The sequence below is a fragment of the Sycon ciliatum genome, chromosome 1 (assembly GCF_964019385.1).
Source record: "Sycon ciliatum chromosome 1, ocSycCili1.1, whole genome shotgun sequence".
NCBI classification, from domain to species: Eukaryota; Metazoa; Porifera; class Calcarea; order Leucosolenida; family Sycettidae; genus Sycon; species Sycon ciliatum.
The window spans coordinates 85,017,151-85,041,111 of NC_088643.1; the positions used below are offsets into that span (position 1 = coordinate 85,017,151).

Genomic DNA, 23,961 nt, shown 5'->3' on the forward strand with positions numbered 1-23,961 from the left:
GTATTCCGGGTCGATTCTGTAGCATGCCAGCGTCTGTCGACCTTGCCACAATGTCAATGAAGCGCTGAGCTGGGCCAGGCTCAGAGCGTGTGGAGGAGGCGTTTATCTTCGTGCAGCACTGTTGAGTGCTGTGTGTTGTGCCGCGGTTTCACCTGTCCATCCGCGCGCGGTGGACCTCGCCCAGACTGACCTGACAAGGTTGGAATGGGAGAGATGGAGCCCAGGCAAGGGCCATTGCGCTAGACACTGGATGCCTGTGTGTGTGTGTGTGTGTGTGTGTGTGTGTGTGTGTGTGTGTGTGTGTGTGTGTGTGTGTGTGTGTGTGTGTGTGTGTGTGTGTGTGTGTGTGTGTGTGTGTGTGTGTGTGTGTGTGTGTGCATAGCAGCAGACTGGACCGTGGGTGTCGTTTGCATCATTTGAGAGAAGGCAGGACGCTACAAATCAGTTGACATTCTGTAGAACTATCCCTCTCGAAAACACTGACCTGTGACATGCTTCACCGGGTTATGGCGTGGCTATTGGTCACCATAGGAATCCGAATGACAGCTTGTTGACTGCATGGCATCTACGATGCACATGTAGTCCAGACGGCCCCACACATAATGCCACTACTACCAGTCAGTGTGTATGAATACTATGCTTGCATATGACGGACTGTTGCTTGCTTGCAGACCTGTGATTTCCACTATCTTCGGGTCCAATCCGAGATCCAGTCTGGGACTGAGTCTGTATTTCTACAGCTACAGCTTCACTCGTCCACACACATACTGACATACATGTACATCTACAGACTACACTACAGACTGTACATGTAACCGACCGTTCATTGCGGCCGCAGGCCCAGGCACAGTTACTCAGTATGCAGTACATTGCCATAGTGTACGGAGGAATGTAGGACTGAGAAGTGAGATGAGGTTGGGAGGGGCAAGCCCCGGACTCAACGCATCAGGCGGCAAAAAGAGGCAGCGTGCAGACACCTGCACGACCAGCCCTAGGCATTTGAAATGCATGCTGTGTGCAAGATCTTCTCGCTCACAGCCATCATAATCAGGGTCATTTTGAGCAGTCACGCACGTAGCTCAGACAGACAGGGTCGGGGCACGCATGGGATATCGCACGGCATTGCCGGCCATGCCAGTCTGTGGACATGGCGATCACTGACACACACGCTGCACTGCACTGGTAGTGGTACTGCCAAGGTCGATCGTCCGTACAGAGGCAGTACAGTCATGTAGATCTACAGACAGTCAGTCAGTCCGGGTGTGATGATCTGGCAAGCGGCAGTGTTAGTGAACGCTGCTGATGCGTGCATGCATTATCGTGCTGCATCCCGCTCAGCTCAGGCGATCAAACGGGCACAGCTCAGCAACGGCAGCAGAAACACTGTGCTCGCCCTCTTTCCTCGGCCTATTGCGTGCACATGGGACGCTATTGGTTCGTCAGGCAGAAAAGCAAAAGAGAGGGCGCCAAGCTTATGAGAAAAGCCCCGAGAAAAAGCGGCAGTGTATCTCTCGTTGAAGGGGCCGCGCAGGCCGAGTAGCTAGGTTGGGCTGCCGTCGCCACTGCCACAATGGGCTGTTGCTGCTCCGGCGGAGAAAAGTCCTCTGGCAACCACCAGCAGAACAGCCACCAGCCCAATCAGCCACAGCAACCCCAGAATCTGAACTTTACGGACAGCCATGGCGGGCCAACAGCTGGCGGTCCAAGCGCTACAGGAGGAATGGCAGGCATGGGAGGAGGAGGACCGCGGTCTCTTCCCGCAGCTCCTGCACCAACGACTCCAATGAGCAATGCAAACATCTTCCTAGCTTTGTATGATTATGACGCACGCACAGCCGAGGATTTGAGTTTCAAGAAAGGCGAGCAGCTACAGGTGGTGAACAACCAGGATGGTGACTGGTGGAAAGCCACGTCTCTTGTGACTGGCAACTCCGGCTACATTCCCAGTAATTATGTGGCACCGCAAGCTAGTGTGCAAGCCGAAGAGTAAGTACTTTGCGCCTTTAGGCTGCCTGGCGCCTTTAGGCTTTAGCATTCCTCTCAAATCTGCGTGTAGCGACTTGGTGTTAGTGTTACGTGTGACACTGTATGTGAAAGCAAAGCAAGAAAATAATTACTAGCTTATCATGTTATCATCCAGGCCGTGGTTGGTATCTTGCTGATGACATAGTGGAATGCTTCTTTGGCGAGGCTGAACATCCTTTTCGGCCAAGCGGATCGTTGCCGGTGGACCCTCCTTCTTTTTTTTCTTCATTTTCAATGTTGTGATCGGTGTACATTTTTGGCTGTCTTGTTTGCGACTCAAAGAAATTTTGTCTTCGAGTCTCCTCCGTCGATCAATATGAAATGGAACCCTGAAGGAACATTATTTTTGATGTCTCTACCTGTCGTTGATGTGTAGGTGGTTCTTTGGTCGCATCAAGCGATCCGATGCGGAAAAGAAGCTTCTGGCGCCTGGCAATCCGCACGGAACATTCCTAGCGCGAGAATCTGAATCTCAGCCCGGCAACTACTCGTTGTCGCTGCGAGAAAACGACAACGTCAAGCATTATAGGATCCGTACAATGGATAACGGGCACTTCTACATCGCTAGCCGTGCCATTTTCGCCACGCTCGGCGACCTGGTTGAGCATTACAAGGTGGAATCGGACGGCCTGTGCACGCACCTAACGAGACCCTGTCCTCACGGAGAGCGACCTATAACCAGCGGTCTATCATACGACACGAAAGATCAATGGGAAATCCCACGTGAGTCGCTGGAGCTTCGGAATCGTCTGGGAGCCGGGCAGTTCGGTGAGGTGTGGGCAGGTCTGTGGAACAAAACCACCAAGGTTGCTGTGAAGACCCTAAAAGCTGGAACCATGTCACCTGAGGCGTTCTTGGAGGAAGCCCAAATCATGAAGACGCTGAGACACGAGAAGCTAGTGCAGCTGTATGCCGTGTGCTCACAGCAGGAACCTCTGTACATTGTGACTGAGCTCATGTCCAATGGATCGCTGTTGGACTACCTGAAGAACAGCGACGGTCGTTTTGCAAAACTGCCTGTCCTGGTGGATATGGCTGCACAGGTAAGGGAAACTGAGCAGAAGTATGGGAAGCAGTCAACCAATGCACAGTCATGAAGGTGTACACATGACACACATGCACACACACACACACACACACACACACACACACACACACACACACACACACACACACACACACACACACACACACACACACACACACACACACACGCGCACGCACACGCGCACACACACACGCGCATTCACACACACACACACACACACACACACACACACACACACACACACACACATACACACACGGACATGCACACACACAGACATGCACACACACAGACATGCACATCCGCACACACACACACACGGACGTGCACACACACACATGCACACACACGGACATGCACATACGCACACACACGTACACACACATACACCCCACACACACGCGCGCGCGCATGTACACGTGTACTTGCTCACAACCAGAAACTGGTCACGTTGGTCTCCCAGGGAGAGGCCAGGGAAAGAAATCTTGGAGATATGGCTCAATCACGGTTAGGTACAATAATAGTCATTGTAACAGATGTACGAAATCCCATAGGTTTGTACAGTCATGGTGGTTGGTACAATGATCACCTGGTTGGGTGATCGTTGTGTGTTATAACGGGTGATCATTGTGTGTTGTGCTGGCGCATTTGAGCAATTCTGCCCAGTAATGAAGGGAAGACAATCACTTGATCAGCTTCATTACTTTGGAGAGATCTAATGACTAGCTTGTATAATATGCCTTAAAACACAATAGAGTCCTGTACATTCAACACCCCACCGGGTCTACCGAAGGCTACGGGATGTCGTATATCTGTACCTTTTTGTTGAAAGTGCCCCAAAAACTTATCGGTGACTGCACGAACGACCGACAACCCACAAATCTTAACCTACACAAACATTAGCCCACTTATGAGACCACACCACGGGAAGTGCTTGAGCGCAGAAAGGGGACTTGCCATACGTACACGTGTGTCTTGTGCGTGCGCTCATACACACACACACACACTTTCAACATACGCATTGCCGATGACAATGATAGCGAATGGGCTATCTCGCAGCCTTGCAGAATGGTGCATGACGCTTGAGGTTCCCTCGGCGACAACATGCCTTGCCGCATGCGAGTGGAGCCGGACTCGGGATCAGGAGTAGCTCGGGAGGGAGGAGAACAATCAACGATGTGTCTCCAAGCCGGACGGTTCTGGACAGCATTATAGCAGCATTGAGCTGGAACAGGGGACTGATGGTTCACATCGTAATCATCCACAATAGCGTCGTGCTTCTAAAACAGTGACAGTATGTTGTTTACTTGAAAAAGCCAGTTCTTCTGCACAATGCGAATGTGCAGTATTCCATGAGCGAAATACAGAGCATCCAGGAGGCTTGGAGCGCTATGTTTCGGGCTACGTTTTCTGAGTTTTCCAGTATTGCGCACAGCAGACATACTAACATGATTTGGGCTTGAACTGGACGCTCGCTACACTGCCATGTGAACATGTATGTGATAAATTCAGTTATTTGCAATGATGCGCAATGCATACAAACCTAGTTGTAATGACCACACACCACGTGATGCCAGTGTATGATTATTATAGGAGTTGCTGAAAAAGTGAAAATGCGATCAACGTTCCCAGTAAACTAGCCACATCGCTTTGGTCAAACATTGTTGATTGTAAGAAAAAAAACAGACATTTGATGTTCTTTTCTACTGCCAATGTTCCACCTCTCTGTGGTGGATGATAATTACACTCTGGGAATTTCTTCTCAAGCAAATTGGTGGCTACTTATTGGCTGGATATTCCCCAGAAACGCTCTTACACACACACACACACACACACACACACACACACACACACACACACACACACACACACACACACACACACACACACACACACTGCCAGACATCTACTAACTACATGTACTAGTACATGGAAGTCGTCAGTTTCAGGAAGGGCCCTGTAGCTTTGGCATGTGGCATGTGGGATGGTCCCAACGGAAAGGCAATTAAGTACTTGTAACAAGTGATGCTTTTATTCTAACCAAGCACTAGCCATAATTACATGTAGTTTGTAGTCCAACGATCCTTAAATCGTTCCTTCGTAATGCATGCAGGTGAATTATGGCATATTGCAGTGCCTCCTGTTTAGTGATCCGTGTTGCAAAGGGTTGGATCAGGTCCACATGAGGGCCTATTTCATTGTCTATAAGCTGCACAATTTGTAGCGTGGACTAGTTTCCCATCTGGTAGCCAAAGTGCTAGTTATAACGCAGTCATATGATGATGCCCACTACTAGCTGCATGTTTAGATGTGTGTGTGTGAATCCTGGCGACCTCTCGTTGTGTCCCGTACGCCGTGGGACGGCGTTCTCTTCTCTCTCCGTTGCCCCTCCGGGGCCCACGTGACCTTTGTGGCAGTGGCTCGACAGGACAGGACAGGTGTGTGTGTGTGTGTGTGCGTGTGTGTGTGTGTGCATGTGCCGGTGTCCATTGTCTGTGTGTTCCTGGTATAGGTAGCGTCAGGGATGGCATACCTGGAGGTGCAGAACTACATTCACCGTGACTTGGCGGCAAGAAATATCCTGGTAGGTGAAAACAATATCTGCAAGGTTGCGGACTTCGGCTTGGCCAGAGTTATCCAGGATGACGAGTATTGCGCCCGAGAAGGTGCAAAGTTCCCCATCAAGTGGACAGCACCAGAGGCAGCACTTTACAATCGCTTCACCATCAAGTCTGATGTCTGGTCGTTTGGTGTTCTCTTGTCGGAAATCATCACACATGGCCGTGTGCCCTACCCCGGAATGTCCAATGCCGAAGTGCTCACACAAGTAAGATGTTATCCAGTGTTATTGTCCTCTCGCCATGCCTACACATACGCTCAGTGATAACCCATTGCGGTTAGAATGATAAACAATTTGGTTGACCCAATCGTAGCTTAGAGCCTTTATTCTAGCAGACCGGGGCCCGCCGATGCTTGATATTGTGCTGGTGTTAATACTATTGTACAGGGGGGGGGGGGGGGGGGGGGGGGTGATACATGTACACCACTGGCTGGAAAGAGCGCTGTGACCGTGGGCAGGTGCAAGATTGGTTGGTTTGGTGCATCATTCAGTGACCGTGATAATTATCATGAGACTCTTTAAAGAATAGTGTGCACCTAAGGGATAGCTTAACAACATTTGCCGTGTTTGTAATCATCGGAAGCAGGTACATGACTGTACACGTTTTCTTCCAAAAGGGCAGCCACGCTCTTCGTTTTGAACTCCGCTCAGAAAATAGTATGCACATTGTAACAATCCTACTTCGAATTGCTTCTTGATACCGGAAGGTGGGTGGTGTATTTAGCACAGGTGCATAGCTCAGATTGCATTATGAATCTAAGGATGAAGTACAGTAATGGCCACACTGCACCGATATCCTCACACTCACCAACACATTCACCTTGACACACCTACACACTCCGACACTGTAACACCATTCTCCATTCTCTTGATTGGGAAGCAAACCGCAAAAAAACGCGCAGCACACAGGTATGAATCACCTTGTAGCCTTGTCACTGAGCTGGTTCCCTTGCACAACTGGTGCCTTGCCTATTCTACTCAATGTGTTGCGACTATTTTTCAGAGTTGTCTGCATGTAGCTGATTCCCCACGTTTCAGTAGATAGCATCTGTGGTCGGACCAGTGGCAGTAACCTTGCACCATGATGCCCGCATGACTTTTTCCAGGCCCTGAGTTCAACAAGATGCCTCTGATACCGAAAGGTCGTCATGAAACCTCTAATGTAGTACAGTCATGTAGTTCTTCGTACATGTAGTGCTCAGGACAAAGATGAATAATGTGACTGCAGAGGCGTGCAGCTTATACATGTAGCAAGATGTCGGCCAGGCCCTAGGTAATGATATACAAGTAGGTACATGGTGGCTATCCTCACGCTCACCAACACTCGCACCTCCGAGTCGATGGGCCAGCTCACATACTGTGAAATGCACCTTGTCTAGAATGCACCGTATCTAGTAGGCACGCATACGGGCTGTTTGTGTTGCACCATGCATTTCATGACACACTTCTACTGGTCTAGAGTCCTCGTTTTCCTCAAGTCCATGTTGAGGTTTACATGCTCTATTAGATGTATTGTTCCTAAGAGTGTTTGTTCTGCTTTCTTTCCTATATTGTACTAGGTGGATCGCGGCTACAGAATGCCACCTCCGCCAAATTGTCCCGAGCCATTTTATCAGATCATGTTGGACTGCTGGAAGAAGGAGGAAATGGACCGCCCTACGTTTGAATATCTCCGTTATCGTCTAGAAGATTACTTCGTATCATCTGAGGGCCCCTACAAGGGCCTGGAATAGCTGAAGGTGGGCTTGCAGAACAATTATATTCAGCATCCTTTTTCAGTTCATTCTAGTTATAAATCTGGTTTGTGTTGCTCTCAAGATCAGATCAGTGCCCCGATCAACATGCACTTGTCACCCTACCAACACACACACAGATACTCATACGCCACTGTGCAAGCCTGTTGCATGTTCTGACACTTCCCAGTAGGCAATCGTTCGAGTAGTATTTACTGGTTATGAAAATGTATTTAGTTTCACTGCGGCCAGACACATGCCCTCTCCCACTGACCCACACTGGGACCACATGATGGTGATAATAATATTTTTTCTTCTGGCCTTATTGACAACAGGAAAAAGCCAGTGTTTAGAACCATGCCTGCATCTGTTTGCCTTCATTTTTGTACGAATTTCCCCTATTTTTAATTCTTGATATTTGTACATTGACACCCATGTCCACCAGTACCCTCCAGTACCTTTCTATCTTCGGTGTGAAGAAAGTTGGTGTGCTGGCGGCGGTGACATTTTTTCTGTGATTATTATTTTTATACTATTGCGTGGAATTGAATAGCGGTTGTTTCAGATTGCCATGCGACACTGAGAAAAGCTGCCATCAGGCACATTCTGCTGAGGGCACATGCTGGATGACATTAAGTATCAGAAACTCAAGAATGCTGCTGCAACTGATTGTCGGATCCGGTGCGTAACTAGAGCCAGATAAGAGATCGTATGATGTGCACTGAGGTCACAAAGGACCTTTTTGGCACACCATAGCTGTGGAAGCTGCTTAGTGACGGCCCCGGCTGGAGTCCCATCAGCTGAGCTTTAGCTGCAGGCACTAGCATGACAAAGGTCAGAACCAGCTGCACTTCTGCGGAGGGCAATTTCCTACAGTACCCAGTTTGACATGCAGCTAAACAGCTGCAGCCACACACACACGCACACAGGCCGTGTGATAAGAGGAAGCCAATGCCAACAGGTGATGACTGGGTGCAGCAAGTTCAAGGCCTTCGAGCATGAGAGTGAAGCATGCATGGCTGCAGTTACCGCCAGACACGAACAGATGTGATGGAACTGCACCAACGAGAAAGTCTGCGAAACACCTGCTTGGCATGCATGGCGGTGAGGTGTACAAGTAGTGTGCACACATTTTCTGCGGTGCCTGCATACTAAGTCAATACACATACTCACTTGATCTCACTGGACATCTGTGATTGTAGAGGTTCTGCATTCCGGATTTTGGAATATGCCTCTTATACTACGATGGTCAAATCAGCGGTGATAAATGGGGTCGATGTCTGTATTTCGTAAAAAAATCTGGGTGCGGCTTATACATGTACTCCAAGGCGGCTTATACACCTGAAAATACGGTACTGCATGTAGTAGGGTTCGAGAGACGGCAGGGCAGCCGAACTTCCGAGAAAGTTTTTAAAAATAGGCAGTCGAGTCAAAAGTTGTTTTCAGCTTTTTATTTGACATTTATAAGTATTGTCAAAAAGGAAGTTATGGTTTCAGTCAGGTTATCACATCACGCCAGGTTTAAGCTGCAGGTCCAAACCCCAGAGAACCAAATCAAAAGCTGGGTTTTAGAATCAATTCGGTTCGAAAAAGGGCTTGGAAGAGCCCAGAACTCAATTTCTGAATGCACACCTGGTGGAAACTGGAACAAAAGGTAGGATAACAGTCGAATAGCTGGGTGTGAAAGAAAGGGATGATAATCAGGATATACAGGAGAATAATCAAAATATATCTGGCATTTGGATGACAAAGTACTTCAAAAAAGTAGTGAACAACTGCGGTGAGTACGAGTTCTAAAAAATAAACTTCAACTTCAAGTAGAAGAGTTAGTAGTACTGGTTCATATAAATACTTCAAGTTGGACAAACACGACGATAGTGAACCGTTAACACAACTATGACAGAGGTATCAGTGAGCTCAGCAACAAAAGGAGTAAAGTGATAATAATACAGCGCGCAGGGAGAGAAGCCAGTGAGGCTAGTTTCGCTTCTGTCCTGTGCTGGAGTGAGTAATGGGAAGGCGAATGAGTATTTTAACATCTTGATGATGCCTAACGAATATCATTGGTGACATACAGTGATGACGGACCAAACATAGAAACATGGAACACGGATAAAACAAGACAAGTATGGGTACTATCACCACTGAGTCAACTGAGGCTGAGCCTGAGCAATACAAGTCCTAATACACACACATATAATTATACCTGTCAGGCTAGGCTATCATATTTTGAAAACCACTTACAGCAAGCCATATTAAAAATGCAATGGTTAAAAACACACTTCTCACAACTGCACATGCATGGCCATCCGTACTGTTGTTGCAGAAGAATCATTTGAACAACAATTTTTTCAGACAAACATTGAAAGATAATAGTACTAGAAATTGGTCACGAGTGTGGTGGATGCGTACAATGGCATTGCCTAACTTACAAAATACCAAACATATTCCAGGAAACTTCCCTGGTAGTATATGTGACAACTCCGGCGGTGGATTTGATGATTACTTTGAATGTGGCATGATCCCCTATAGTGGTCCGATCACTATGAGACATTGAAGAACCGCTGAGCGATGACTACAGTCCACTCTGCAAAACAAAAAATGAAAATGAAATACTCTTCCTCCCAACTCTCCTCCTCTTCCCTGCAACTAGGTGTTTCTATTTTTCTTCTCCTCTCTTCCTCAATGCCTGGCTAGGCCCGTGATTCCAAGACGCCTCGTCAGAAAAGGCACTCATTGTACACTTACATATTGACTCTAATTCTCTTTTGTTTGTCTCTCCAATTTTTACTTCCAATTGTCCACACTCCTTGATTTTCACGAGGGCTGTCTGCTTGTCAGAAAAAGAAGAAACCTCCCCTTCTATACAGATAACAGGGAACCCCTTGTATATATACTATAAGTACCAGTCAACCATCTAATGGCACGGTTATCCCACAAGACCATCCTGAGCAGATCGTATGCTTGTAGTGTGGATATACACATGTTCAACACCCCTTAGCTTTGAGCTAAACTTGTTCTACTCACGAAGAGTTCTCCAGGAAGTCAAAGCATCTGAGGATTGTCTTTTATTCGAGCAACTCAACTGCACATGGAGCTTTTCAACAAAATCGGGGGGAAGATTGAACTGTTTTAGCACCTTCACTTTGAGTGGAACTTGTTCTACTCACTAAAAATTTCCAAGGAAACCAAATCATCTGGCCCAGTGGATTTTCTTCTTTACTTGAGCAACACAATTACGCACAGACATTTTCAACAAAAAAATGGGAGAAGATTGCACTACTAGTATTTCACTCAAAGGAAAAAAGAGACCATGAACTATACTAAAATTTCTAAACCGTGCTCACGTTGTGAAGGCTTATACCCAAGGATCCGATGCTGGGAGTCGGACTATGTAACATAATTTCCACAAGCACCCGCAGTGGGATTGCTTGGCCAAACTGGGTGAGCTTACTACATTAGAAAAAAAGGATCGGATCACGTTTTAGGACTTCCCTATTCTCCCAAGAATCAAAATATTCAAAACCCCACCAGATTAAGCTAGTCAAACAATCCACAGTACGCCACTGTGACGGTTTTTGATGGAAACAGTACAAATACCTCAATGCGGTGTTTCATCAGCATGCATATTCTTATTTCTCATATTATTCTGGAGCATTAAAATAAGGCCTTTTAGGCCCAATTTTCAAAAGAAAATACGGGGAGGGCCCCCGGATCCCGGTGATTATGCAAGTGGCATCGCTGTTGACAGCAGCTGTGATCCACTGACAGAAAGTAAGGAAAGTGAAATTCATGATTCCATCTCAATATGCTATTAGACAAGTAACAGACACTAGCTAGCCATGCACCATACGTTTAGCTCCCTCGATATTAGACTGCTGTCACACCCATGTTAGCTCCCTCCCTCCATTTTAGCTCATTTTTCTTCCTGTTGAGGTTGCGCGTGTGTTCATTTCCCTCCATTTTAGCTCATTTCCTGCATGTTGAGGTTGCGCTTGTGTGTATTTTGCCCTCGACTTGGGTATACTGGATCAGACAAGTAAAGATGATATGGCTACTGCTTGCCCAGACGGTGACATCAATAACAGTCCTGAACATTGCCTCATCGCGGTACAATTAGTTACCAGTGCTCAGAAGTTAGCACTCACATTGCTGAAGGAAACCAAGAAGTTGCATTATGCACCACTAATCCTCCGTTGGACAGTGAGAGACCACAATTATTTCAACGAGTAATCTAGCATGGCCACTGACATCATCAGACATGTCCCTGAAAGCTTGCAGTGAGCTGTTAACATTCACAGTAACACGTCTCACTGTGGATAATCAGCAGCAGCCATGACAGGATGCATCGTGTGAAAGAGTCGCCATTTCATATACAGTAAAACCTGTAACTACCGACCACCGTGACTAGCGACCAGCCTGGTACTACCGACCACTTGGCCAGGCACGGACGGTCTCACATTCAAAATTCACCGTGACTAGCGACTACCTGCTGAACGCGACCAGCGACCGCCTTTTCTTGTCCCAAAGACGATTTTTGACCCGTAACTAGCGACCGCGATGTAGGAAATCAAATGTTGCTCGAAGCTCCTTCTTGAAATTTTGCTGATTTTCCATGGTCCTGAAAGGAATCTTTCAGTACTACAGCTGAACAAATGAACGCAGGTCATTTTGACTGTGGAGTCCGCGTGGACTGTACTATACCTGTCAGAATTTCAAGCGCTGTCAAGAATAAACATGATAGGAAACGTCTTGGAGAGCACATCGAAAGCGCTCTCTGCTCGATGTTACTATTCGGAGGAGAGACGAAGACTGAGCGGCTCTGTCACCCCAGTCATATAAACGAATCGACGATGGCGTCAAGGAATCCAGAAACAAAGCAGCACCGCGAGGTCCTGATGCTGAAGGATCGCATTCAAACAATCGAGAAGTCACAACAAGGATAGTCGGTACGATTGATCGCATGGACAAATTTGAAGCTCAGCTCAAAACGAAAATTCCACAGGGAACGTTTGACTCCTGGCTTCAGAAGTAGCAGCTGAATTTGATGTCTGCAAACAAATTAATCTTCTCTCTTTCTCTTTCTGTCTCTCTCTCCACCTCTCCGTCTTTCTCTCCAAGTGTTGTTTGACCTGGATTAAGAATGGCATTGCGCAAGTCCTGGAAAATTGTATTAGCTGCATTTTGATATACATATCATATCATTATGGTCACACGGTGCAAACCTCTAACTAAAGATTGCTTTTGCTGGCACCAAGGGGTGGTCGGTAGTCACAGGTTTTACTGTAGTCCGAAACACACTGCCATGTCAGATCAATTGGGCAGGATCTGATGTTCGGATGCACTTTGTCACAACCTCCCAAACATGTTGCTCTTGCTGCTGCTGCCATCCATCACACTGCTTTGCAGTACAACTCAACAGCACTAGTAAAGACGTAAACATAATGTGCAGCCTAGAAGATTGTTGTCCACAAGACTGACCTGAGGCACGATTCAGCCAGGGATGCAATTTCGTTCCCCACCTCCTTGACACAGCCACAAAGTAAATTGGTATCGACGACATCATGGCAAGAGCAGTCAAGCCTGTCTTGAGAGGGGAGCGGACGAATGGCACAATAGCGAACACCACTGATGGTATGAGCACTATGATTGGTAGAATGATAGGTACCTGTGCAGATGGATACAGAACACAATGAACTTTTCACAGACCAGTAAAAATTATTATGCGCTGATCATTTGCAGGGAAATTTTGCAGTTTGAATATGTTTTTTCTCACTCACTTGTACGAAACTTTACTCCTAAACCTTTTCACTGATAAACAAACTGGTAAATGAAATACTTTCCTTTACCCCGGTGGATGTGACATGACGGGCCTGAACCTCGACAATGTAAACTTGAGGGCCTTTGCTCTGCTGGTCCAGTCTTACAGGCCAGTGAACTGCATACGCGCGTGCGCACTGGAACCTGTCTGAGCTGCTAGAAGTGTCAAAATGACTTCTTGTGCCACACGGCAAAAATCCTAATGTCGGTCATCAGTGCCGTAAAATACCGTAAATATCGACAGGGGCGGGAATTAGAGAGGGGGCGGATCAACGGTACTTTACCGTCCTACACAAAAAACGGCAACCCAATGGAAAGCGAGTCTTTATTGCAGTATTCTGCAGTGCAAACAGCAACTTCCATCGTGAGAGTGACGGTGGGAACACACAGTTCAGAGGAATACTCAAATATTCGCTGAGAATGGACCACTTGTTTTGCTGGAGGTAACCTATGATCAGTACCCACGTGCCTTGTACATGTCAAGTGTACCAACAAACGAGCTTGACGTGTGCTCCCAATCATGCCTATGACAGTAACCTCACAATACTGGGGTGAATCTCGCTAGTGACATTGGGCAGGTGTTTGAGGGAATGAAAAGGGGGAAAATGTGTATTAGTTAGGACTTGGGACCTGGTTGGTGCTTTTCACTCTCTCTCTCTCTCTCTCTCTCTCTCTCTCTCTCTCTCTCTCTCTCTCTCTCTCTCTCTCTCTCTCTCTCTCTCTCTCTCTCTCTCTCTCTCTCTCTCTCTCTTACCTTGATACCCCGCTGGGTATTCGGCTCAGCTCTGCGCAGCTTCAGTAGAACAAACATGGAAGCACTGATGACCACGCCGCTGGTGAAGCCCAACAGTGTGACAAGAGAGTAGACATCCACCAGAGCGATAAACACCACAGGGAAAAGGCACTGTAGGAAACCAAACCATTGTAGAAATGCGCACAACATTTTGCATGAAGATAGTCGTGGTACTGAAGGTGAAAACATACTCAAACGTTATTTCGTATGGCGGTGCCACTTGAAGTGCACATTCAATAATCACACAACTGACAAGTGGCATGGGTAGCCTACGCATAGATGATCCATAAATGAACCATCTGCATAATCACCTAGCCAAACTGTACATGCAGTGCAGATCGCCCAAGCCGATGAGAGAGCCACAGCTGGTTGTGAGTCTATCAACCGTCCCATACCTTCGTGATACTATTGTGACGTACTACTAGTAAGTTGGGAGTACTAACCGAGTAACCGTGCTGAATATCTCAATCCACAGCCAGTAGAACTATGTCAGCCTTCGTGGACTCACAGCACTATCACCCCATAGCCTATGCTACAGATCGTACCTTTCATCATTCCCAATTTTCTCCAACGTCACATTTCCTCAAATTTCAAAGTCAGGCATATAGAACTCATGTTACTAGCTTAGAAAGAAAGAGAGTGTGATGTCTCAAAACGTTTTAAATCATTGGCTGTGGGCATGTGTGAATTGCTGTATACCTATATCGATTAGGAGGCCTACAACAATAATGACAGCCATTAAAAACACATCAATGCCATATTTGCTGGAATACTAGCATCATGCCTACCCCATCCCCTCTTCGACCAAATCTTGTAACTGACCTGGGCCCATACAGCAAATATCGGTGTTACTAGCGTGTTGTGAACTAGGCCAAGCACTGGTGGAAGGTCTCCATACTTGCCAGCTTCATGAACTAGTCTAGCGAGTGCGGACATGAAAACAAAACCAAAAATAATACACACAGACACACACATACGTGCACACACGCACGTACGCACGCATGCACACACACACACACACACACACACACACACACACATACATACACGTTGCCTTGATAGGTTACACGGTCCCCGTCAGGGGAGAGGGGTGGAAGAGGCTGAGGAGCAGCACTTCTGATGGCGTACTAGATGGTGACGTAGTCGGAACTTCCTTTGGCAAGGGCACTCAAACGGGAAGTCGGCCCTTTCCGACACTGTCCTTCGTTCCGTGCAGTCGCACTTGTGTTTGGCCAAGCCGCTGCTGGACTTGAAACTCCGGTGACAGGTGCTGCACTGCGGAGTGACCGGGTTGCCGGGGTGCTCGATGTTGGGAGCAGGTCCGTGATCGCACAGATGGGTAGCCAATCCACCGGGGCTGCGGAACCAACGTTGGCAGAGACGACAATGGCAAGCGCCAGCCTGATCACACACTGGTTTCTGCCGTTCTGCCAAGCATTTGCGACGCTTCTCATCTAGGTACGATTTGGCAGATTCTCGCCCCGACTGGCGCCGTATGTACCGCTGTTTCGAGCCCGAACCGCCCACACCCAATGTCCATTGCCAAGTATGTGATCGGTACTTCTCTCGCCCTCGCCCATACATACACACACACACATACACTACTATAGCATGACTGCCCCGTAGGGCCACGTCACTCCCGTGTGACAGGGAGCCAGAGTCAGGGTAAGAGAGTCAATGCTGGCGAGCCACATGCTGGTTGAGATCTCGTGGAAGCCGAAAACGCAAACACACAATATATAAGTGCACATACACACACACACACGCATGCGCGCGCGCACACACACACACACACACACACACACACTCTCTCTCTCTCTCTCTCTCTGATAGATATGCAGAAGTAGGAATCTGCACACATTTGCATCTGCCAGGGAAGGTGAAGTATGCTGCATAGCCACCTCGTACAGTACATGTGCTGAAAGCTGAGTGCTGCCTAAAACAGTTGAAAGGCAGGTACAGTTAGTGTGGATTACCTGGAAGACGCTAGTAATATCCCAATTGCTGAAGCAAAGCATGACATGGATACAATGAGAGGGAATATGTACAATGCCGCTGATCCAATCATCTCCTTCCCTGCAGCCTGGAGTTACGCAGAAAAGTCATAATACCGAAGAAAAGTCATAATACCGAAGAAAAGTCATAATACCGAAGAAAAGTGATAATACCGAAGAAAAGTCATAATACCGAAGAAAAGTCATAATACCGAAGAAAGTCATAATACCGAAGAAAAGTCATAATACCGAAGAAAAGTCATAATACCGAAGAAAAGTCATAATACCGAAGAAAACAGCATGTTTAAAGTACTCGTACCAAAAGCAGCATTTGTTTCTCTGACACCAGTAAAACGCTAAATGTGACAATATGTTGAGATCGTGCAAGTTTGTATTGACAGACTGACAGACAGACAGACAGACAGACAGACAGATACACAGGCATGCACTGGTGTTTCCGTTGCCTTTTTTCTTCCTCACTTTCAGTGTCTTGAAAGCTCACAAGAGTTCAAGCTAGATATGGTCAACAATTACATTTCTGTCGTACAGAGCTGTACCATGGCTACGTTGCAAGTGTTCAAAAGTCATGGCTTGCGCCGTTCCAAGGTATACTGTATACAGAGCTACGTCTCGTTACAGCCTGAATGCTATTTCATTTTTGGCAGCAGACAGATGGAGCATGCTTCCACCTGGATGTCGTCAAGCTAAGCCCCTTTCTGGATATGTCACAAGCACCAAGTCATTCCTAGGGTTCCCAGTAAAAAGGCAACGCCTGTTGGGAGTTCCCTAGTAAAATAATAACTTCTACTACTACTACTACTACTACTACTACTGTAAGTAGCCAGTAACTATTACATGTACAGGGCAGACACCGAAGAACTATTCTAGGGCAGACGTTGAAGGAAATAGGCTAGAGCTTGCGTCCATTTCTCCGAAAAAATAGTTTAGCCTCGGCACCACAGTTGCGTACATGGAACACACACACACACACACACACACACACACGCGCGCACATGTACTCACAACAGCAACAGCCTTCGAATTTCGGAAAGTGTCCTCGGGTAAAATAGCCATGTAGGCGACGATGACCAGTTCATAGCACAGCGTGACAATGGGAATAGCCAGAAAGGCAGCCTTCACAAGAATTCTGGACACAGGAAACATTGATAAAGAATAAAATTGCAATATCACCAGTTAAAGGCCAACCAGAATGTAGCATTCACACACCTTAGTTAATTAAACACATCCTATCCAAGGATGTACATGTGTGCTCAACAAGCTGAACCTACACCGTTTCTGTGCATGATACACAACGTTGTACTTTGAAGTACAGTGTACAGTAGTTTTAGCTTTGATCCGCTCTCCAACTAGGGACCTCTTGAAAGTCAATACCTCGTACAAAGCTCGCTGTGTTTATTGCAGTTAGAGCAGCCCGACTTTGATGCTTTGAGCCGGTGTAAAAATGCTTTGTTGTTCATTAGACTTCATTGCAATCGGTTCGGCCAGTAACTCTGAGCTCCGCTGAGCAGATCTAACAAGATCGAAACAGCTAGCTATCCGGAGATTTGAGTAGAGTAGACGTACATGTGTGTGCATCAGGAATGTACACACGGATGTGTCACCAAGGTATCATGTACAAGAGGAAAACGTTACGCAACAACTAACTTTGGATCACTCAGTTCCTGCACAAAGTTGTTAGCTTCAGACCTGAATGCAGGTAGCATGGTGTGAACAGATAGAAAATCCACACGTACAGTAGATGAATGCAGCATCAACGGACACCAAGGAGGGCTGATCTACTATAGGCAGTCCCTAACCTCTTATAGAACACTGTGTGCTAGCACGTTATGAAGCCAGCCACCACAAGAGTTGAAACAGCTACAAGTGCTTCGTCAAATGCACGCAAATAAAGCTGCTGGAGCGCGTTGGTGAGTGAAGTACCCGGGCATGGTTTCAAGAATACGTACCAGGGAACTTCAATCCTTTCAGAAAGGATGAGCCTTACTTTTTCAAAAATTAATTAATAATCATGTCAGCCTGGACTTTCAGCTGACATTCAGTGTCTTTAAAAAATGGCCCTTTTATTCTTCCTGTTCAAGTTTATTTAAAAGGTCAGAAGATATAGATATTCAATTATTGCTTTAGCCCCCCTTAACTCCCTAAAACTGATGAAGATAAGAGGGTGTTACGCATCACAATGTAGCACATTGAATAGAGAAGAGGACTGACGTTTCTTTCGGTATGAGAAGCACGTGTCAGTGCTCCTGTAGTATTCTGGCATTTGATAACCCGCACGATAGTGGCCACGTGCGCTCTACAATACAACGCTCAAGTGAACAGAGACTTGTTCCACTCGCTCCCACGTTTTAACATACCATCCGAGAAAGGCCCATTGAGCACCGTAGAAGGCAACGGTAATCCCACCGATGCTTGTGCTTGTGCCGTTGAAGCCCTGTGACAAGTATGACTGTCGTTCTGTTAGTGTCACAGCACATCACAATGGCCACCTCGTGTCAAGACATGTACATGGCCAGGTAGCTTCACGGCAACAGTAACCACGGGACAAAAATGGACAATTTACGTGCATGATCATCGAATTTGACTTTTTTTCGGCATCATTGTCTCTTACGCAAGCCTCTATGGGGCAGGATGAGTTGCTTCCTTCCTGCACTGATGAGCATTTTTCATGTCATACTTCGCTCAGTTTGTCACCATACTTCAGCAATACAGTGTAGATATAAGTACGTAAGTCTCCATGAGAAAACCATACATGGCCATTTGCATCTAGAAACAGTAACTCACTTTGACCAAGTGCTACGAAGCCCATTAAAGCAATGCCACCCAGAGCAGCAATCTTTAAGGCAAAGAACACACGCTGTGCCTTTGCCAGCCACTTTACGCTGATACAGTTGATGGTGCAAACCAGTCCTGCAACACATGTGAAGGTAACACCAAGAAAAAATCACAGTGTCAGCATACTTGTATGCTCAACCTCAACAAATTCAATGACAACTTCACATCAATTTTCTATTGGTCCACCCTGCCAAATTCTTCCCCTTCATCCACCGCTGTTCGTACCAACAAGAACACACTGTACAGCCTACCACTGTGGAAGAAGTACGCAACGCAATACAAAACAGAAGCTTTGTGGTGCTGTTGGATGTGACAGCATGAGTGAAGCAGGTGGTATGGTTCTTGTGGCATTTTTCAATGCTACTCTCCGATCTTCACACTGCCCTAGCGACCTTCGTTGTGGCATTCTTGTTCCCATCTTGAAATAAGGCAAACCGCTAGGCACTCCAGAGAGTTACAGGCCCATCTCTCAGTTGTCCGGAAGGTAGATCTACTCACGGCCATCATTACATCACAACACTACACAACAGGTACTTCAAGTATGTCAGAGAGGCTCAAGCTGGTTTTCGGCCTTCTCACTCGACTGCTGATGGCATTTTCTATACGCACACAAGGTGTGAGAGAGCTCTACTTGGCGCTTGACATTACTCTGGCGTTCTCCTTGACTTCAGTGATGCGTTTAACACAGTTATCCGAGACACTGCACTAAAGCGTTTGGAGGAAGCTGGTATAAAACCTCACTAATTTCGACGGATGCAGCGAATGGGATTTTCGGTCTTTCACCATGTTAGTGGGTCTGATCTACTCACCTCCCACCGCTTTAGGAGCTGCATCTAGGCCTTCATCCTTGGGGGTGGTGGCGTTCCTACGGATGCGGAAAATCGTAAATATTTTTAATTTTTATTTCGACCCTTATTTCAAACACTTCGGCACGAGTAAAACTCTATGGCAATCTTACCGGGAGTTCAATATTTGCAACAAACATCAGTGTTGTCCAGGGAGACCCCCTCTCTCCTTTGATGTATAATTATCACGCCAAAGGAGCAATGAGGCAAATTGATGAATGTTGCCCTTACGTCATTTCTTCCTACTCCCTTCATTCAGTATGCCGATGATCATTTCTTCCTACTCCCTTCATTCAGTATGCCGATGATACCACTGTCTGAAGTATGTACTGCAAAATCAACGTATTGCGAGTTTGTAACCGCATGTCTTCCAGTATTCAGCTATCCAAAGCGATGTGATGTGATAGTTAAGTTTGCCAACTGACCAATAGTGCCTGGATACAAGGATAAAATCATGTGTCACACTTACCCAATGTAGCAATTGCAATCAACTTATATGCCCAGTCTGTCAAACCGCAATCCCCGACGAATGGTGCCGCAGAGTAGCGTGCAAACGTCAGCATCACAATACTTAGGCTGAGTGCACGTATGACAGTGCACGATATCCAGCTCAGCATGAAAGCAGGTAGGCCGGTGCCAAACGCGTACTTGTAAAATGCATATTCTGCACCTGACCGCGGGATGAGAGTACCCAGCTCCGCGTAGCACAGCTGAGCAAGCAATGACCACACTCCAGTCAAGGCAAACACCAGAAGAAGCATGGCCGGTGAGCCAACCTCTTTATACGCCACGTTCGGAGTCAGAAATATCCCAGAGCCGATGATTGACGCAACGATCAGGGCCAGGGTGTCCATGAAAGTGAACTCCTTCTTGAGGGTCGTCATGGCGACAATGATCTATGCAGCTACTGGTCTTGACCTGTACAGAATGTTGCATGCATATACAAACTACACTTGCAGTATTTCTTCACACAAACAAAACCGTATCTCCAAGTTCTTACCATGTGGCATCATAGGGAGTGATGATAACATATTTTTGAATTTTCATTCGTGTAGTGTGATCGCGATTTTAATCCTGAACGGTTTTCTTTTTTCGTCAGGCACAGAAAATTTGCCGCAGTCTGACCAGGCCCTTTACGGTACTTCATAGTTTATTCTTTCGTCTTCCATTCTCATCTGCATACTGATGCATTATCAAAAAAGGCAGGGCGACATAATCAAAATAGAAGAAAATGAAGAATATCTTAATAATATTATTAACCAAATTCGTACTTGGATGGAGAGCCAAGGATAAATTTATAGAAAAGAAAAAGGACCAAGGAACTACAAGTTACGCTATAATGGCCAATAGGGAGGTTCTGCTATACGTGAAACGTAGAGAAATCACGTAGAGAGCAGGTGTCTGGGTTAGAGTCTTCGGCTTCGCGTGTTTTGGGTCCAGATTTCTAAGCGTAGATGAGGTTCTCTACGTTGTGGCACACGCAAAGAAAGTGTGTACGGATCTACTGGGTATCATTCGAGTGCAGGCAGAAAACTGCCTAATATGGAAGGGGAAATTCCCAGTACACATTCCATGTGACTTCTCTACGTGAACGTAGAGCTAGAGCAGAACAGGAATTCTTTACGTTACGGGAACGCGAAGAGAGTTTGCGTGATTCTTTGCGTCGCGTTCCCATAACGTAGAGCAGAACCTCCCTATTACAACACCAACCGTTACTACAACTAAGGAGTAAGGCGTGCTAGAGCTGATAGCCAGTTAGTTGTAGAACGTCAGTACCGTCGGTCAGTGTCGTGCAATGTTATCGCATGAGCTGATTGTTTAGTAACTGGTGGTGTTAGTGGACATTATAGCGTAACTTGTAGTTCCTAGGTCTTTTTTGACGTTTTTTCTTTTCTATAAAATCGTACTTATTGATTTTAAAAGTACAGTGAGTGTCCTATCCTGGCTATCCAAACCTCAGTAATCTGAATACATGAATTATCAGAATAATTGGTGCGCTTTGTATATCATGCCGTACAGTGTATCTCTCGTCAACGGCATGATTGCAGTCTTGTGTGGATTTTAAATGCCTTTTTTGTCGGCCCGGGGGCTGACTGCATGACTTTGTATGCAGGTACATTTGCCCCACTTGCCAGCAATGAGAATATACAGTGAAATAGAGAATATTAATCGGGCATCATTAGTAGGGCTCAAACGGTTAGTCCGATTAACCGGTTGCAGACCGGTTACAAAGAATTAACGGTTAACCGATAAAGATAACGGTTACGCAGTAACTTTTCAGTCAATTTTTCAAGTATCATGTCGTTGCAAAGTATGCACTTTCGCAGGCTGTCGCGCGCGTACGCAATTTCTGGGCTGTCAACTCGGTCATATCTGGTCTCTTGGTGTGAGAGTATGTATGAATGAGCATGCAAGAGAATGTACATGTGTGTGTTGTACTGAATACTCAGAATAGGGTACATTTTTTGAATGAGTATAGTCAAATATAGGGTTAAAAAAGAGTCCGCAGGATTGCCGTGGCTTATAGGTTATAACCGTTAAACCGACCGTTAGCTTAGCAGTTAACCGTTAGGGGTAAAACCGTGACCGTTTGAGCCCTAATCATTAGGCCACAACAAAAAGATTTCGTGTTTCCGGTCGGCACCCCCCGAAAAAATACGCCCGGTCAGTCGGAAAATTATTATTTTTTGGTTTGAAAGTTTATTTCCCTGCTGTATTCATAGACATGAGCCAAATTGAGAAAGTTTGGATCAGACACTGGTGATACACAATATATACATATTTACACATGGAATATGGAGTAGAATACCACCGCGGGACGCAGTAGATGTATTGCATAGTTCAGAGATTTCTGAGCCGTATGCAATACCAATGGGTCAGCATCAATAGACGCATAGTACTGACATTGACACAAAAACATGCCTGCACAAAATTGCACGCACACTACATTATAGTACTACTAGCTACTAAGGGCCTGGTCAGACTGCGGCAAAATCGAAATAATCCTAGGATTATAATCCGAATCTCCATAGTAACTTGCCGCCAGAGCGGCAAAAGCGAGAGTTGACGCTCCAAAAAAAAGCAAGAACGGGCCACGCTTTTCCGCTCCAAACAGGATTTGACGCTGATACGCCATTGACGCTGATAATCACAGATTTTTTCATCTCGATATCGAGGAGCTAATTGGCCACGGACAACAACAAAACTCATAAGGATGGTTGCAAGGATTGCACTGAAGGTGTTGGCGATCCCAAGGTGAAGGAATTTGACGTCGTTCGTGGAGATTACCACTTGACGCTCGAAATGAAGTTTGAATTTTCATTCTCCCCACATGTGTAGTGTGATCGCGCTTCAAATTCTGGACGCTGTTCTTTTTTCGTCAGGCAACCGAAAGTTGCCGCAGTCTGACCAGGCCCTAAAGCTACTAAAGCTACCAAAAAAATTCCATAATTTTTGAAAAAACGGACCCGGTCGGCCGACCGGAAACACGAAATCTTTTTGTTGTGGCCTTAGTGTAAGGGTGATTTGGACTACTACTTCGAAGTAGTATCAGAACACCCTTCAAAACAGCTCCTGAAGATAGGCTTTGCCCGAAAATTCGAATAATTTTAAATTTTTAATATCTCTTTCTTTTAGTGATTGGTGTAGCCCAGAGACCGTTTGGAGAGCGTTGTGAAGATGTATGGATAAACATCGACATAACTAACTTACTTTCACAGTAACTTAGGCCAATCGCCTCTTCTCCAACATTAGTAAGAGCAGTAGATGCTAATCTAACAAAAGCCCATGCGAAGTGATTGTGGACTCCTCATGCAATTACTTATGCTACCGGTAAATTTCGAGTCAAAGGCGCAACACATTGTGAACACCTGCACATACTGAAATGAAGCAGAGGGTGGGGTGCCACTTACTCTCTCCGAGCATGCTCTTTTGCTGTTGTGTTTCTGAGACTGAATCGATGGAGCTGGCACCGCAGCTGGGGCAAGCAGTAAGTGGGGTAGATCTACCACAAGTAGTAGCATGTAGTTGTTTACCTCAAAATCCGGTCACTACAAAGACGTCTGTCGCGTTTGTTTCTTCAGTAGTTTTTGAAATGACAAAGTTTTTCGAAAAATGAAGTGCGTGCGCGTGCACATGTACTTATAGTTATACGTGTACCGACCCCGTACTTGTACCATCCTGCGGGCGCGTCATCACGCGTAGTCAAGGCGATAATGGCAGAAGAATTGA

At 46.3% G+C, this 23,961-nt stretch overlaps 2 protein-coding genes across 3 annotated transcripts; one reads left to right on the forward strand and one right to left on the reverse strand.

Moving 5' to 3' along the window:
• The first annotated feature begins 1,246 nt into the window (after positions 1-1,246).
• LOC135806007 (tyrosine-protein kinase SRK2-like) lies at positions 1,247-7,990 on the forward strand. The gene is made up of 4 exons (XM_065320134.1): positions 1,247-1,986; positions 2,402-3,068; positions 5,586-5,900; positions 7,253-7,990. The coding sequence occupies exons 1-4, from the start codon at positions 1,571-1,573 to the stop codon at positions 7,424-7,426; spliced, it is 1,572 nt and encodes a 523-aa protein (XP_065176206.1). The 5' UTR covers positions 1,247-1,570; the 3' UTR covers positions 7,427-7,990.
• A 1,074-nt stretch (positions 7,991-9,064) lies between these two features.
• Positions 9,065-23,831, reverse strand: LOC135806008 (large neutral amino acids transporter small subunit 1-like). Of its 2 annotated transcripts, none has more exons than XM_065320135.1 (11): positions 23,643-23,831; positions 20,201-20,649; positions 18,836-18,961; positions 18,409-18,508; positions 17,699-17,740; positions 17,057-17,180; positions 16,016-16,122; positions 14,862-14,958; positions 14,001-14,150; positions 12,908-13,094; positions 9,065-10,013 (listed from the first exon to the last, which is right to left on the reverse strand). In XM_065320135.1, exons 2-11 carry the CDS (start codon positions 20,613-20,615, stop codon positions 9,970-9,972), a joined length of 1,392 nt encoding a protein of 463 aa, XP_065176207.1. In that variant the 5' UTR covers positions 20,616-20,649; positions 23,643-23,831; the 3' UTR covers positions 9,065-9,969. The 2 variants fall into 2 exon arrangements, with proteins under 2 accessions (XP_065176207.1, XP_065176208.1); XM_065320136.1 differs by having other exon boundaries at positions 23,443-23,831.
• Between the last annotated feature and the right edge of the window lie 130 nt (positions 23,832-23,961).